The sequence below is a fragment of the Physcomitrium patens genome, chromosome 7 (genome assembly GCF_059467195.1).
Source record: "Physcomitrium patens ecotype Gransden chromosome 7, ASM5946719v1, whole genome shotgun sequence".
Lineage (NCBI taxonomy): Eukaryota > Viridiplantae > Streptophyta > Bryopsida > Funariales > Funariaceae > Physcomitrium > Physcomitrium patens.
The window spans coordinates 11,047,885-11,065,594 of NC_143416.1; the positions used below are offsets into that span (position 1 = coordinate 11,047,885).

Sequence of the window (17,710 nt, forward strand, 5' to 3'; positions counted from 1 at the left end):
GTCAAGACTTCTTTTCCAGTGTGATAGTGCATATTAGATCTCAAATATAACTTAATTTAAAGTAAAAATCAAATCAAATCAAACCTTGTTAGATTCAAACTTACAAAAAAAAGAAAAAGAAAAAGAAAAAGAAAAGTTAAGTAGTTATTTACTAACTATAACATATTATCAGTTAGTAAGAACAAAAAATAATCTGACATAGATAATATCTTTGTTATAAAAAGAGTACAGTCTAGAAATGAGCTTTTCATCATTTTTTAATAGCGAAATTTCTTTTATGATTTTTTTTTTAGTTTAATTTTACTGCTATTTACTGATACTAAACAAAAAATCTAAACATTATAAATTTTTATTATTTTTTTCTAAATATTGTTGATTTTTTTTCATTTTACTAAGAAATATGGATTCTCTATCTAATTTATTTTGATACTATAATAATTAAAATTTTACAGTTATATTTGAAATATAATTAATTTTAAGCAATTCTATATGCTTTTTATGTTACACTATCTTGTATAAGGTTATAACCAATAAAAATCGTAATATCAAAACTAATTAATGTATGTTCAAAAGCATTGAATCATAGCGCATATTTTTGCATCTGGTTAATTATATAAAAAAATATTAGAACTTATTTTATTCTCCTAGTATTATTATATATATATATAGAGAGAGAGAGAGAGAGAGAGAGAGAGAGATATAGAAAAAGTAATTAGAAAGTGTTTGTTAAGTAACTGAATACAGAATTATACACATAGGGAAATACACATATGATAGAGTTGTTTTATTCAAATTTTATATACCCTAAACACCTATCAAATAAGATATATATATATATATATATATATATATATAGTGTTAAAGGGCAATACCTTCAAACTCCTTGCCAACAGAGGGCTACAAAATAGCACCAACTTCCTCCACCCCCCTATCTTGTGAAACTCTCAAAAGACCAATTGTAAATACCCAATAATGCCAATATATTGATAAATGTTTTTTAGGGCCTAAACAATACTCTACTAAAGACATTTTTAAAGATATGGGTTTAAAATATTTTTTTTGAAAAATCTTTATTACGAATAGGTTACTATACAATCATTGCAAATATCGTCCAACTTTGATACCTGATTGGTTAATTCTTTTTTAATGTTTTTGATTATGATTTTTGTCAAAAATCATTATAAGTATTCAAAATTTTACTTTCCATATTGTCTTAAAAAATAACGAAATATGTAAAAAAATTCAAACAATTTCATATCAATTGCGATTTAGTCAAAAAGAAATTGACTGAAGTTAATAGTCACCATTTAACAGTTGGAATTCAAAGAAATGAGTAAAATTTGAGGATAAATTCCAAGTTTATCTTATACAAAGAAACTATCTTGTTATATATATATATATATATATATATATATGGATTAGAAAAATATAGATATTTTTATAATATTCATCATAAAAAAATGTTCATTCATAAATTTATTATTTTTTATGATATATATATATATATATATATATATATATAGAGAGAGAGAGAGAGAGAGAGAGAGAGAGATATTATATTCTTATTAGACATTATAAATTGTGATATATTAAGCATTGTTAATATTTTCTGGAAAAGCACCAATACATAATTGGATTTCAAAGAATATATATATATACATATATATATATATATTACTCTACTAATAATTATATAAAAATTTTAAATTTAAAAATTTAAAAATATGTAAAAAATAAACATTTATCTGAATTCTTTATAAAAAAACTGAACCTAATTTAGATAGAACAATCAAATTATACTTTAACATAATTTAAGAATTGGGATGACTTTTAAATCCTTAATTGCTCCAATTAGATTCAGATTGGTATTGATTTAAATTTAAATATTTTGATTGAGCTTTAAAATACTCCGAGTGGTTTTTGGTTATAAAAAGTTTGTTAATTATAAAGAATTGTTTATAAATCTGATATATGTTGAGAGAGAATATAGTAAATTAAACCAAATTAGATTCTTTTTGGAAACCATTTAGTGGACATCTTTTTTTAGTATGTAGCCACCTCCTATGCCACACCATAACAACACCATTAATAAAAGTTTTTTCAATGAATTAGATACTGATGAAGTTGAAAGGTATTAAAAAAATTAAATAAAAAAAAAGAACCAACAACAACAACAACAACAATCCACACATTAATATTAGCAATATTAATAATAAGAAAATATATAAATAAAGGTGATGTCCACGTGGAATTTTTGCTAATTGGACATCTCTCTTTTATTTGAACTCTCTAAATTTCAATAAATAACTTTAACACAAGAAAAAAATAATATAATTTCTATTCATGCTTTTTTGTTAATTTGAAATAGTATTTTATTTTTTTTATGATTCTTTTATATAATTGAAGAAATCAAGATTCTACTTACTGATAGAATATTATAGGTTAAATTCTTATTACCAATTTAAATTTCATAAATAAAATTAATTTTAAAATTTATGTATTTATCAATAAATAAATAAAAATATCCTAAAACATTATTAATCCATATTTGATTGCTAAATTATTTTAAAAAAAAATTAATAATCGAGTATACAGTATATCAAGCTTCAACTAAGTTAAATATGTAAATTTTACTTTAAAAAAATTATACAAATGTCTTTAAAAAATTAATGTAGCTGTTTATGTTGTATTTATTAAATTTATTATTATATAACAAAATAAATTCTGCCTTTACATTGTAATATTTTTTTTCAAAAATAGATTAATTAAAAATTATAAAGCCACATCAATACTTAAATAATTTATAATCTTTTCTTCTTTATGCATTATATTTTATATTTCATATTTTAATTCTTAAATTTATTTGTTGCTTTGTATTAAATCAATTACACTAATACACATGATTATAATTATTTTTAAAAAATAAGGAAAGTTCAGCTTTGTAATTAGTATAGAGGAATGTAAATAAATAGCATTTTTCAAAAGCAGATTGAATATACATATCTTGCACCTAAATTGAAGCAATTAAGCTAGAAATTTGTACAAAATGTATTAGAAGCCATCCAAAGCAGAGTCAGATGGCATTTTAAAATAATAATATTAACAAGAGTTTTAGGGAATTGCTAAATCAACCCACCTTTTTACTAAGTCAATCTACCCTCTGCCAAAAATGGTTATTAGCTCTTGCGACTCACTAAGAAAATACATGGGATTGGAGGGAGGTGGGTCTATTTAGTGAAAAAGTGGGTTGATTTAGTAATTTTCCATTTTTATATCATTTGCCAATCTTGTAGAAAAAATAACATGCAAAATATTGTAGAATACATTATTTGAAGGAGATACTTTTGTCCAAAGTATTTTGGTGGTGAGGTGGTGCCTACAATAGATGTTGAAGTTTTATCATCACAAATCAAGTTATTGGCATTGTAATGTGCACCAAAGGATTGTTTAGTCCACCATAAATCTTAAGGAACATGCAAAGTCTGACTTAAGCCTTAGAATGTGTCTTCTCAAAGGCTTGCAAAGCATGGGTTATTTATAGGACCTACCAAGATTCAATATTAGTTTTACTAAGCATGTGTGTGTATCAGATAAAACTTTGATAATGATAAGAAAATTATTAATTGTGAATCTTAACAAAATGGGTATGTATTAAATAAAGCCTTCATGTTGGTAAGAACCCATTCATCATATGCTCAATCAATACAAAAAGAGACATTTAAAGATTTCACTTGGAGTATTTTGTGGTCAAAAAATTTTTAAAATGATTTTTGTTTTTATTCAAGTATGTGTATTTTTCAAGAGCTAATTTTGACAAGATTTGGAATACATGGGTCAAGCTTAAAGCAATATTTTGAATTGATCTAATTTTAACACTACATCTTTCACAAGAAAACAATTTCAGTATGTTTGAAGTGTTGGATTGGGAACCATATCATTTGCTGGTTTGTTGTACAACTGCTTGTTACGTTGTTGGATTGTATTCCTTCCTAAAATCAATAACCAATGGAGTGTAAAGCCAAAACAAGCACACAAAGCATGCTGTAAATTAGCACCTCAGGTCTAGTTAACCAAGCAACCATGATGGAATTTACCAGCCATATACCATATTAAGTTAGTACCCAGATCTTCAAACTAAGAAAGAATCAATCAATCACTACAGAAGCAAAACCACAAACCCTAAAAACTAACAGTGCAAGAAATAAGGCTACACAAGTCAGATGCTTCTAGGTGATTATTTATTATTATTTTACTATTTCTATTTCCAACATTTTCATCTCCAGAGCACGTGAAAGCCATGCAAGCCATGCATTTCAAGGCACACATCATGCAAAAGAGAATCTCCAACATGAGATTCACAAGAGTGGAATCAGAGATTCCAGCACCTGTCTGTGTTGTGTGTGTGTGTCTATGTGTGTCTGTATTTGTCTGTCTGTCTGAGGACAGGAATCTGACAAAGCCCATGATTCACTCACAATTGGAGTAATTCCATGCTTCTCACTCACTCACTCATGCTCTTCACAAATGCATCAACATAAAGAATCAATTGGACAGTTTTTTTACTTTTTCTTAACTTTGATAATTGTTATATTCGTTGCATTATAGTTGTCCAATGCTTCTATGTATAGACACCCATTTTTGTTCCAGCCATCAGCCCCAGACCATGACACACCTCCCACACACATGCTAGTTGTGCCTCCTTCTCCACTCTTACAATCTTGTCCCTGTTCATTTTTTTTTGCTGGTCAAGCTGTACCTCACCATGGATAGATGTATATGTGTGTATAAATTTTAATTTATTTTTATTTTTATTTTTTGGTAGTTTTTTGAAACATAATGTTGTGAAAGGTATGATGGGCAGTATTGTGGATTGTATCTTTGACTGTGCATTTTTTGTTCGAGTGAGAGATGTTTATGTGTATTTTGTTTGCTTCCTTTTTTGCAATAGCAGTATGTCTGCTGGCAATGGATGTTAGGTTGTAGGTTTCCATGTTGGTCACATTCAATAGTATGAAAAATTGGCTAAGGACAAGGATTTTAATGAAAAAAATAAAAATAAAAATTAGTGTTTAAAGGTTTGCAGTGTGTCAGATTGGAGGAGGAGGAGCTTATTAAAGTGGGTTAAGCTTCTGATTTAAGGTGCATAGTCTAGAGTGAAAGTTGCTGTGAGTGTGTCTGCTCTCTTTACTTAAATATACATACATTTTGAGGATGCTGTGAGGGATTTATCAACCAAATGCATAATCAAATGTTTTCTGCAAATTGATTTAAGTGTAGTGTTTTTTTGAAATATGTTTATCATTTGGCAACATGAAAGCAAAGAAAAATAAATTGTGTATTAACTTGGTTGTTGTACAATAAAAGAATTGCTTACTTGTTCAAATGGCTATGTAAGTGCTTCTACTTGTTACAAAATCAACACAACAGAAAATTAGTAAAAACCAAACATTCTGCAGAAGTATCATGTATTATTTGAGAGCTTAGTTAAGAATCTTATTGTACATCAAAGTAAACCAAATAAGAAACAATTAAACTTTTAATGTATAATGAATAAATAAATAGCTACAGACATACATACAAAAATACATGAGTGAGTTTGACAAGATGCTACTTGTCCTTATAATATTTGCTAACCTTCAAAAAAATTCATCAACAAACATGAACTAAACTTGCTAGGAAAGTTCTTTTCTCTTTTATCCTTTGGGTGACACCAAACTAATATCTTGTATGCGAATTTGATTATCTTGCAGTGCCTTGCAAATCATTGAATGCCAAAAGAGCATTCTCTAGCTTCCATTTATGATGGAATCTACACTAAATAGCAAATAAGAAATTCTCATGAGGGAATTATGCAAGTCAAAAACCTCCTGTTTATATTTGACATTTTGTTGTGAGAAGGAAAAAGAAAAAGAAAAAGAAGAAGCATGCTTTTAGGATAGATTAGTGTGGCTTAGAGTTAGGGATTCACACAAGCATTACTAATATTGCACCTGGCATATGTTTCACACAAGGCTTATAAGGGAACTATCAGTGAGTAAAAGAAAAAAAAAAAAGAAAAAAGAAAAAAGAAAAGTGATCTCCAATTAATTATTGTTGGACTTGCTTTCACTCTTCAACTAAACTAACTCTCAAAATACTCAATAAACCAAATTCTCAGCAAAGCAACCCTAAAGCCATTTTCAAACTTATCATCAAGGTATTGGGCCGGCTCCCAAAGCCAACCCCACGACGTGTAAAAGTAAATTTTCCAAGTCGCTCATGCTTCACGCATAGTAAACGAATGTTCCCATGGGGTAAAAAAACATGCGTCACAATAAAATTGAGAAAGCGCGGCTGGAGCCCGTTCCACTGTCCGGGCCCAGCGGGTGATGGATATGGAAACCAGACCCTTTTACCGGGGAGCCTAATACCGTCCCACCTTCCTCTTTGGGAGATCCGTTTCCCACACACTGCGCGCAAAGCCAGATTCGCTTTATTTCTCATGGCGATGGTGGTGCTCGCGATTGCTGAATTGTTGTTTACATTCCAGCAATTGATTTTCAATCTAGCGCAGGATGGTTAGATGTAAAAGATGTGCTCATGTGGGGTCCGCCGAGAGAGCCGGGGATTTGACGAATATTTACGGCACTCTTGCGGACTCATGGGTGCTGTTTTCGAGAAGGTTTTCACGGGTAGTTGGTCGAGGTGTTCATTCCAGCGACGTAATTCGTTGCTTGATGGGAGCGGCGTTGGTGGCCGCATGAAGCTTTGAGTCCTCCTTGGGTTAATAGTCTTTTGTGGATTGCTTTTGGCTAATCGAGGCGGAGGGTTGGTTCTTTTCCGAAGTCGGTGGAGGTGGCCCTGCGTGGCTGCGTAGATCTGGACTTATTGGGATTTGTCTAATTGTAGTGAGAGAACAGGACGTCCAACCGTAGTGGTTGAAAGAGATAGATTCATCTGGATCTGTTGTTTCGCTGTTGTGCGTTTTCCAGGAGTGCAGAATGGTGTGAGTTTTTTTTTTTTTTTTTTTTTTTTTTTTTTTTGAACTGCTGCGAGGATTACGAGGGGGCTATGAGGTGGATAACCATGGTAAAGATTGTCATCCAGGGTTTGAGCTTCCACAAAGCGTTCTGATCCCAGGTCTCTCGTGTTGCTTGCGGGTCGATGTTGGCGCGACTGGCGGCTTTCAAGAGAGCTCGACAAGTTCTCTTCGATTACGTCGCTGAGTGGGAGCCGCTGAACCTTGTTGGATACACATCAATCCTCGCAGGAGAATAGAGGGTAAGGAGCCCTACAACCCCCAGCACAGAAGGAAGGCATAGATGAGATCGTGTTTGAGTTGAGTTTGGGTAAGTCCTGCCACTCTTTTGTGAAAGGACTAGCAGGAGTAATGACGCTCGAGAGAAGGAGAAACTCTGGAGGGATATTTGTTTTTTGCATGTCGCTGATCACTCAGATCCATATGATACGTGTGTCGCAATATGAGGGGCGTTATTAGTCAGTGTGCTCAAAGAGAGCGGAAGTAGGTGGATCAGTTTAGCCAAAGTTTTTCGGGAATGGCTGGGAATTGACGTCACACAGCAGACTGGAGTTTGAAAGCTTTTTCTTCAAATTAGTGTCTGCGTTAGGTGAGGGATGATAATCAGTGTTTGTACACGAGAAACACAAATGCGTCGCTGGCAGTGCATATAAGTCCATGCACTTCCAGTTTATATCGATGCTGTTCCTAGAGTGCTTGAAGGTGGTTGGCTGCAGAAAACCTGCCAGTTCGAGCACGAATGCTTAGAGTTGAAGAGAATTTTGAAGCACACTTATCGTTGACCTCTCTCTAGCCAAGGACCCCCAGGGACTTGGCAAGGTTTCAATTACGCGTGCGTTGAGGAGCGAGCGAGTGCTTGTTTCGCAGGAAGAGTACAGGATTGTGATTAGCCACCGATTTTTGAAGTTCGAAGCTTGAAACTTGACGTACAGCACAAAAACTCGAGGCCAGTACGCGCTGTGGCTTTGACCCTTCCCTTAACCGCAGCATAGACTTTCTTTCTTTGATACCTTTAGAGTTCTTTACAATGTTAAAGTTGCGGGAGAGCCTGAGAATACGCCTACCGCGTCGGGTCGGTTTCCTGAGAGTTTGCCGTTTTTCTGAGAAACAGAACCTTGAATTTTTAGTGCTGGTTACGTTGGAAATTCTTCGTGCTTGTGTTCGCTCATTTAGGGGTTTTGAGGGTACTGCTTTTTTGACCACCTGAAGGAAGCTTGATTGATGATTTCGTATTCTTTTTCAACTGAAGATAATGCAGGTATTGTAGAATTTGAAGAACTTTTTGCGATTTCATGTAACTGTCGATAGATTGGAGATTCTGTGCTATATTACAGAGTTTTATCGCGTCACGGTTCCAGTACAAAAGCCAGTTCGACAGGGTTTTACCGTGATTTGACAACTATGAAGTTGTATGTATTATACTCGCCTCCTGCCGTCAGAAATTACTTGCGTGGCGTAGCTGTGTAGTAACCTGACTGTAAAAGCGCTACAAGATGGGAAGGGAAACATCGGGTGGTTAAGATCACATTGATGCTCTCGATTTTATCAGTTCAAATAGTTGCTTTGCTGGCGAATCTACTGGGTTCGGAGCGAACGAGTGAGGTAACCAGATTCCTTTAATTTTGATTTTTGATTTTTTGATTTTTTAAAAATTTATTTAAGAGAACCTGCATCTATTGCTTGCTTTGACTGACGTGGCCTTTTTAAAGGAAAAGGTTGTGAAAGAATTTAGAACAATGAATTGAGACAATGTCTTCGTCTGTGCAAGTCAGGGGTGCCTCACGTTTTGAAGTCGCTTCGTTCCGTGAGGCCTTAGATGTCTTTTTTTGGTGTACAACGTTACCACGACGTTTTCAGATATTGGTACACACTGATATTCATTTCGACACTGATCTTGACCTGTCCTTGTGATTCATCAGGGGTATGATACAAGCAGCGAATCACTGCCTCACTTTTTTAGTAAATCTGCACCAATTGTTGAGAAGCTGGACTTAAGTAAATTACCTAGACAAGATGGTGCATTTTGGACATTACATGCTAGCCAGCCAAATACCCGGTTGGGAAGAGTACGTCTTTTCTAATTCCTTTTCTGAGAAGAGAAAGTAAAATGAAGTGTGGTACTGATCTTTGCGTGCATTGAGGGTCCATGTGAATGAGTAATGTGTTTGCCATTTCACTGAGCAGCGAGTGGTGTGTGATCAGGTATTACATCGGATACAAATCACTAAAGAAAAGGATCAAGCACTACTCTGGTCGTGTTCGTGCGTCAGGTGTGACAGACGATGAGCGCCATGAAATTGTCAAAGCTTTTTCGGAGCTTCTGGACTCTCAGGTTTTGCTCTGTTCACTTGCCATTGCACATTTGGTTGGTCAATAAGTGATCAGTGGGAGGGATAAAACCTTTGTAAATATCGATTTGCAGAAGCAGATTTTTATGAGTGAATTCAAGAGAACACTATGACAAGTTTTATTGGGAATCTATGGGTTCTGAGGGATTCTGCATCATATTTGTGAAACAACTTTTCTTGGGGCGGTGCTGCAGGTAGAGAAGATCGTGTTATTTCTAATTGAGAGGCAAGGTCTTTTAGCGGAGCGTTTGCAAAGATTGCGCGAACGGAGAGAAGTTGCATCTCGAGAGTATTATGAGGCGGATGAATCTGGACTTTGTGAGCCTCCATGTAGCCCGGTAATAGTCCCCTGGCAAATGATGGATGAGTATAGGTAACATTCTGCAGAGCTTCATTCTCGTTACATTGTGATGTCTATACTCTTGCAAAATGCAGCTCAAATCTATAATATTGCGACAGCTTGATCATTCAAGAATTTTGGCATTGCAGGAAAATTGGTTACGATCTCCTACAGCTATTACATTTTGTAGAGCTCAATGCTACAGGGTTACGTAAAATATTGAAGAAATTCGACAAGCGGGTTGGGTTTCGCCTTGGACATCAATATATATCCTCAAGGTCCAATCACCCCTACTCACAGCTTCAACAGGTGTTTCGACAAGTGGTATGTGTACCGATTTTTCACCCCCTGGCTTAAGAAAACACCGTCTCTTATTCAGTCCTTTTTGTCTCCAAACGCTTGCAGATACGTCCAGGGCTTTGTTCATCTTTAATACGATTGATATGTTGTTTTGGGTAATTTGTTTCTTTTATTATCTCCAAATCTTGCATCATGCTGTGTTTTCTTGCTGGTTGCAGGGGTTAGGGGCAATGGTTGCAACTATATCTCGTAATCTTGCTGAGCTAAGACACGAGAGCTTAGAATCAGCATCAACAAGTAGTGCTGTTTCTCTCTTCCGCAATTCTTCCCTTCCTAAGCGAATTGTGGAGCAGGAGCCTGTTATTCAGGTATCTTACTTTTAAAATTTAAAATTATTATTATTATTATTATTATTATTATTATTTTGGGTATGCGTTCAATATTTCTCTAAAAAGAACAAGTTTAACATTTGTATCAATTTTTTTTTGGTTCCTTCCTCATTACAAAATATGTGGTAGAACACTAGTACGTTACAGACTCCAATGACTCCAATGCGGAAGCTTGCCGATGAGATCAACGTGGAGGTTGCGGGTGCTTGTTTTTAGAAGTCACTGAAATTAATGACTTCGCTCGTTTTATCTATATTCGTGCAGTTATATTAATTTGAATTTCTGTTTCGTAGTCTATTGTAGAGACCATGCATCGTTTGACCCAAGAGGTCAGCATTCAAACGTTCGTGGCAAATGAGCTTCTCCTTCCAGCTCCGAATGGCGGAATATCTGGGATGCTCCGGAAGCAGGAGGTTCATGATTTCATGTCTATACAACTAAATCTTATGAATACCTTCCTCTACATGGTACTTGCTCTTCATCTCTCCGTCGTGTACAGGTTCTTACCTGTGCTCTGAGGTTTAACATTCACATGTGCAGTTATTGTGATTGTTCAAATTGATTGTCGAATATACTAAATGCCTGTTTCAAATGCTCAAGTATCAGAGTACGTGTTCTCTCTTCTGTCAATTTATAAGTAACAATTAGGGTACGTATTCTTTCAGGTGAACTACTACATTGTGGTACCATCTTCAGATGATTACGCCCAGCTACTACATGCTCCAGCCACTATGTGTGGATTTATCATAGGGTCCATGCCTTTGTCGGCTCTGGTATCCTCACTTGTCTACAGCTGGTGGTCCAATTTTTCTTACACAGCTCCTCTCATCATCAGTACTCTGATCTTGATAACGGGAAATTTGATGTACGCCTTGGCGCTCTACTTCAACTCCATTTGGCTCCTTCTCCTCGGGCGCTTTTTGTGTGGGTACGTGTAGACCGAGGTTTTCTCTTCAACTGTTTTTTTAAAATCTCCTCTGAATATGTTACAGATTCCTGTGATATAAAATTTTATAAAAATAACGACGTAGTTCCGTCTATCCAGAATAATGTGATTGATTTGTTTTGAATGTGGGTACTTGTTTGGCATCAATTGTTCAGGATGGGTGGTGCGAGGGCTATCAACAGGAGATACATTTCTGACCACGTTCCAATGAAGCAGCTGACTAGTGCGTCTGCTGCTTTTGTGAGCGCTAGTGCTCTAGGAATGGCGGTTGGACCAGCTCTTGCTGGTGCTCTTAGTAACCTCAATTTCGAGGTATCTGACTTGTTCACTAGAGTGTACTCTTCTTCTTCTTCTTCTTCTTCTTATATATATATATATTTTTCTCAATGGACTTCTAGCTTTAACTCAAATGGCACATCTGCTAGTGGTTGGGTGTGTACCTCAAGTCCTATCTTAGTATTAAATTGCGTTGCTTGTACAGATTCATGGAGCACCTGTAAATTTTGTCACTGCCCCAGGATGGGTAATGTGCCTTGCTTGGGTTGTATATTTACTTCTTATTATTCTTTTTTTTAAAGAGCCTGAGAGGCCTGCTCCTTCTGGACCCATCTCAAGACAAGCCTCTGAAAACAATCTGGAAGGCATTCATGACTCTGCACCGTCTCCAACGTTGAACCAGCCTTTGTTATCAACATTATCGGGAAATCTTCCGAGTTCATTGGCTGCTGGGTTGCCCAAGTATCAGCAATCAGACGAAGAAGAGGGCGAGATGGATGACTCAGATTATGGTGATGATAGGGCGGTTGAAACAGTGGGTGAGCTTCTGAAGGAGCTGACAATGCCTATCAAAATATTGTTGTGGATCTATTTCATGCTCAAATTTGCTTCGGAGCTTCTCATATCTGAATCCAGCATATTGACTACGTATTATTTCAATTGGTCAACATACCAGGTAAGGATACTTTGCGTTTGCTTCCTCTATGCTTTTTGCCGTCACCCCGAATGCTCTTCACAAACTGCGCCTGTAATATGTATGTATCCTTCGTTTTAATCAATCCCTTCTGTTGTTATTTCTCCTATTTTGTTATCAAATTCGAACTCGGTTTGGTTAGTCACTGTTAGAGTTCTCGCTTTTTATAAGTTAGGCAAGTAGAGTTTTAGTGCACAACGTAGAGGTTTGCATCCCCATAAAGTCCTTAACGTGATTGATCTGGGATCGCAGGTTTCCATCTTTTTGTCGCTTCTTGGATTAACTGTACTGCCGATTAGTGCGGTTGTTGGAAACTGCATCAGTAACATCTACGAAGACAGGTCAGTATAGCGTTTAGAAGTGTGATGAATACCGTTAAGGACCAGACGAACAAGAACGCATAAGTGAATTACTCTAATTGAATTACACTGATTTGCTCTTGTGAATTGATGGTTCATTTTCAAGAAAATGACACATGTCAGGGACTCTTCTAAACTTGAGGACTTGTGTCTGGCAGGGTGGTGATTTTGTGGACGCAAATCACTACTGGCGTTGGTGTTCTTGCTATCTTATGCTACAGCCCCTTTTTCCATTACACCACATACCAATATGTGGCAGCTGCAGTCGTTATATTTGTTTCTACGAACGTTCTTGAAGGTATCAAAATTTTCTCGTGCCTGGTTTGAAAGCTCTGTTTTTTTGTTTCTTGATGTTTTTCAATTATATTTCACTCTGAGAATTCTTTGTTTTCTACGACATGGCTCTGACAGATCTAGGCCAGAATGAATAGGTGAAAAGTAGAATTGGAGCTGATCAAGACAATCTCAGTTTCTCCTACATAATATTCATTTGATATGGCTCTGCTCCAGTGCACCTAAATAATAAATGATCTCTAAATCCTAAACCTGACCTTCATGGGCTGGATTGATTGCGCAGGAGTCAACATGTCACTGTTGTCTAAGGCAATGTCACCACGCTTGTCTAGAGGAGTATTCAACTGCGGGCTCCTCTCTACTGAAGCAGGTACACTTGCGCGAGCTTTGGCGGATGGGATGATCACCGTTGTAGGAAGACTTGGAATGGAAAACATCGTGAATTACACCATGCTTCCGACGTTCTTAATCGTGGCCTTTACAACTACTTACACATGGGTTGGCTATTACTCCCTATATTAAGTATTTATTGTTATTATTATTATTTTATTAACTCGTGAGATAGAGGTCATTTCTAGAGCGTCTACCAATTTAATTTAATTTCTTCTCTCCTGTTCTCGAATCATAACTCTCATGGTCTTGTCGTTATTTTTCCTTCGAGTACATGGGATGGAATGAGAGATAAAGGGTCACCATTAAACTCCTTTTTTGATGTTTCCTGAGAATTGAAATGGAAGTAGAGGTATCAACAGCTACCTGCGTATACTGCACCATTATTGGATAAAAAAACGAGTCTTCTCTGTTGTAGCTGTTAAAAACAATTGTCAACGGCTTGTACAATTGCAATGCAACATAAGCATAGCACGCTCGTGTGGGTGAACCTTGTGAACGAAGGTCATCATTTGCCACTTCAACGCCACATTCTCAATTTTAATCACGAACTTGTGAATACTGCAATTGATGATTAAAAATAGATCTTCAGGAACAAAAAATTTTCTTGGATTAAGTGATTGATAGTTAGACCATATATGTTCAATGATTGGGAAGTAATTATGTATAAACTATTAATTGGCATATTAATGAAAACCAATGTTATTTTTGAATATTATTTGTATTATGACCAAAATGTAAGACATATGAAGTCAAGATATAAAATTTAATGGAAAATAATATTTAAAATATAATTATTCAATTTCTTGTAATTTGTTTGTACTTATATAAATCACCTCAAAGTTATTGCCAAGTTCTTGTAATGCAATTCATTTTATTAAAATGTAGTGCGATGTTCTCCATAATAGCTCATCTAATATAGGAAAATTAAGTAGATGAACAAGGTGGTTTAACTCTAGTTAAATACTACTATGCAAGGAAATATCAATTGATATGACTTCAGTATTGTTACAAATAGGATTGATTTCAAAAGATGATTTAGTATTATTTGGTGCTGGTTATAAATAGTGGCTCCAATTGTCCTACCAAACTAGTGGATCTTAATGCCTTTTGTTGAGAGCATTAAATGTAGTCGGCGCTCTCTATTATATTTATGTAGTTACATTGAATAGTATAGCTAGAGTATTAAGAATGTAGTGAAGAGAAACTGCTTATCTTTTCTTCCTTTTCTTATATACAAGTGAGACAATTACATCAATACATAGTTTTGTTTAGAAGCTCTCTCTCCTTTTATATACTCTCTTATGTGTATGTATGTGTATGTGCATTACTTCTAACTCTTGTGTTTCTTTCTAAAACATTCTTAACACATTATCAGTATGACTGCTCTTATGTACTACTCTTGGTTCTTAAAAAATTGTGTATACCTTATCCTTCATCTTTCTTTCATTTTTTTCATTACACTGAATTGCCTTGCTTGCTGCTTGCTCTCACCTACCGTCGTCACCATCATTGTTACCATCATTGTCATCGTCACCACCACCATTGTTGTTGTTGTGATGTAACATGACTAATAGTTGAAAATGGTGAAGGAATTATTATATTATAGAAGATCTTACTTCAAATATTGTAGCAAGTTATCTTAGAAAATAGATAATAGTCAAAGAGAAAGTAAAACTAAAGGTGTAAATACTATCTTTTTACAAAGTAAGCTTCTACTTATTTTATAAGGCCATAAATAAGGCAAAACAAGATAGATTAGAAAATTAAAGGATATAATCAAATGTAGGAAGAAGTTAGGAGTTGATTTTAGGAAAAATTAACTCAAAAGGGCAAAATTTATTACCTGGAGATGATTGGTTATTAACCTCGGTCAAAATCAGACCCTCAGGCACAAAACCAAGCACCTATAGTAATTTTGAGCTTCTTTTGTAAATTGAAGGGTGAGATTTGAGAGAAAACTTAATAGGGTTTCTTTGAGCATTGATTTTGAGTGATTTGAGTATATGATGAGTTTGTAAGAGCTTTGCAAAATCTCAGTTGTTTTGGGTGATTCTAGAATTTGTGAAATAAAAAAGATATTATATTTTGGAGAATTTTGTGAATTTGGTAGTAGATCTATAGTTTAAATTTTGAGGACTTATAAAAATAGTTGTTTGAAGTATATGTATACATTTGTGAAATTTTAGAACAATTGAACAATTTGAAAATGAGATATTGGCACTAGAAGTTCAACATTCAGATTAGAGTAGGAGGCCAATCAATACCCTAGTAGGTTTTAGGATTTTTCTTCTATTTGATAAGTATGATTATCTTCAAATTTATTGTACTATTTTTTAATTAAGAGGTTGAGAGGTGTGTAAATTTTCAAGCAAGATTGATGGTTTAATCAATAGATATTAGGATTCTAATATGCCTTAGGATTTGATTTAGGATTTAGGATTTATTTAGGATTTGGTTTAGGGTTTAAGATTTAGGATTTTTTTAGGATTTGATTTAGGATTGAGGATTTTTCTAGGGTTTGGTTTATGATTTGGTATTTATTTAAGATTTGATTTAAGATTTAAGGTTTACTTAGGATTTAGGATTTGGCATAGAGTTTGATTGAAGTCTATTAGGATTTTAATTAGGATTAAATTAGGACTTAATTAAGATTTATTTAAGATACATTTTGTAATCATTTTGATATTGCTTTAGGATTTCTTAAGGATTCTTTTAAGATTTATTATGGATTTCTTTTGAAGTCCTTTAAGATTTCTTATGGTTTCTTTTGTAATTTCTTTAAGGTTTCTTTTGAATTTGATAAAAACTTGCTTAACATTGTTAAGAATTTAATTAGAACTATTCAATAATCTATTAAAATTAAAATTTTGTTATTGCAATTTCTATTCTACCTTCTACAACTAGGTACTTAGAGCATTCTCAAGCAAGACTTCACGTAATATGACACCGTCACTATTACTATTGCTATCACTATCATTGTCAATGTTGTTGTAATATGTGAAGTCTTGCTCGAGAATACACTGGGCACCTGATTGTAAAAGGTAGAATGAAAATTGCAACAAAAAAATTCTAACTCTAATAGAATACTAAATAAAGTCTAATAAAACTATAAAAATGTTAATCAAGATTTAATTAAATTTAAAATAACCTTAAAGAAATTACAAATGAAACAATAAGAAATCTTAAAAGAATTCAAAAGAAATCCATAATAAATCTTAAAAAAATCTTAGAATAATCACAAATATATCTTAAATAAATCTCAACTAAATACTAATTTAATCCTAATTAAAATCCTAATTGGACTTCAATCAAACTCTAAGCCAAATCCTAAATAAATCCTAAATCCTAAACTCTAAACCAAACCTTAATCAAATTCTTAGACAAATTTTAAATCCTAATCAAAGCCTAATCAAATCCTAACCAAATCCTAAATCCTAAATCAAATCCTAATCAAATTTTAAATCTTAAATCAAATCCTAACCAAATCTTAAATTCTAAATCAAACTCTAGACAAATCCCAAATCCTAACCAAATCCTAAATTCTAAACCAAATCTTAATAAAATCCTAAACCCTATACTAAACTCTAAATCACACTCTAATCAAATCCTAATCCTAAATCAAATTCTAACCAGATTCTAAATCCTAAACCAAACCTTAACCAAATCCTAATCAAATCCTAATCAAATTCTAAATTCTAAATCAAATCCTAAGATAGTTTAGAACCTTAATATCTTTTGATTAAACCATTGATCTCCTTTAAAATTTTACACATCTCTTAATTTATTAGTTATAAATAAGCACAATAAATTTGAAGACAAACTCACTTGCCACATGGAAGAAAAATCCTAAAATCTGCTTTGATGTTGGCTGGCCTCTTTCTCCAACCTTGATGTTGATCTTCTAATACTAACATCTCTCTTTTTTACCATTCAATTGATTTTAAAATTTTTATATATATAAGAAAATAAGTCTAATACCTACACACATAACTTTCATAATAATCCAATTGAAAAATTATAAGAAATCTTAGAAATCTTTGTAAGTCCTAAAATTCTACTTTTTGAGATCATAACCCACTTAAACCTTAATAATTCTCAATTTAATTTTTAGATCAAGCTAAAATTTATAATACATATTAAACACAATTATAATCATTAATCTATAAAATTTTACTTGTAGATTTGTTACAAAACTCTTGAAGTTATCCAAAACATCAACTCTATTTTATTTCACAAAAATCCAAGTCATCTGAAACAATCTTAACTTTGTAAAGCTCTTACAAAGTCATTGCAAATCCAAATCATACAAAACCAATGGTCATAAAAATCCTATCAAGTTTACTATCAAATTTT

General features: G+C 33.7%; 1 protein-coding gene across 5 annotated transcripts; it reads left to right on the top strand.

Moving 5' to 3' along the window:
- The first annotated feature begins 6,715 nt into the window (after positions 1-6,715).
- On the top strand, positions 6,716-13,592 carry LOC112285070 (SPX domain-containing membrane protein At4g22990). 5 transcript variants are annotated; one of them, XM_090251976.1, is made up of 14 exons: positions 6,716-7,260; positions 8,277-8,620; positions 8,938-9,084; positions 9,221-9,350; positions 9,561-9,739; positions 9,856-10,030; positions 10,225-10,374; positions 10,689-10,862; positions 11,061-11,323; positions 11,497-11,653; positions 11,823-12,293; positions 12,564-12,652; positions 12,829-12,968; positions 13,248-13,592. In XM_090251976.1, exons 3-14 carry the CDS (start codon positions 9,032-9,034, stop codon positions 13,484-13,486), a joined length of 2,220 nt encoding a protein of 739 aa, XP_090108102.1. In that variant the 5' UTR covers positions 6,716-7,260; positions 8,277-8,620; positions 8,938-9,031; the 3' UTR covers positions 13,487-13,592. The 5 variants fall into 5 exon arrangements, with proteins under 5 accessions (XP_090108102.1, XP_024381351.1, XP_090108101.1 ...); XM_090251975.1 differs by having other exon boundaries at positions 7,112-7,260; positions 8,268-8,620; XM_024525584.3 differs by having other exon boundaries at positions 7,112-7,260; positions 8,268-8,620; positions 9,561-9,704.
- The last annotated feature ends 4,118 nt before the right edge of the window (positions 13,593-17,710 follow it).

Excerpts from the sequence above, each read along its gene's own strand:
- LOC112285070 (XM_090251976.1), top strand. The coding sequence starts at position 9,032 with ATGGTGCATTTTGGACATTACATGCTAGCCAGCCAAATACCCGGTTGG. Across the intron at positions 11,324-11,496 it reads CTCGGGCGCTTTTTGTGTGG|GATGGGTGGTGCGAGGGCTA; the intron begins GTACGTGTAGAC and ends TCAATTGTTCAG. Across the intron at positions 12,294-12,563 it reads TCAATTGGTCAACATACCAG|GTTTCCATCTTTTTGTCGCT; the intron begins GTAAGGATACTT and ends CTGGGATCGCAG.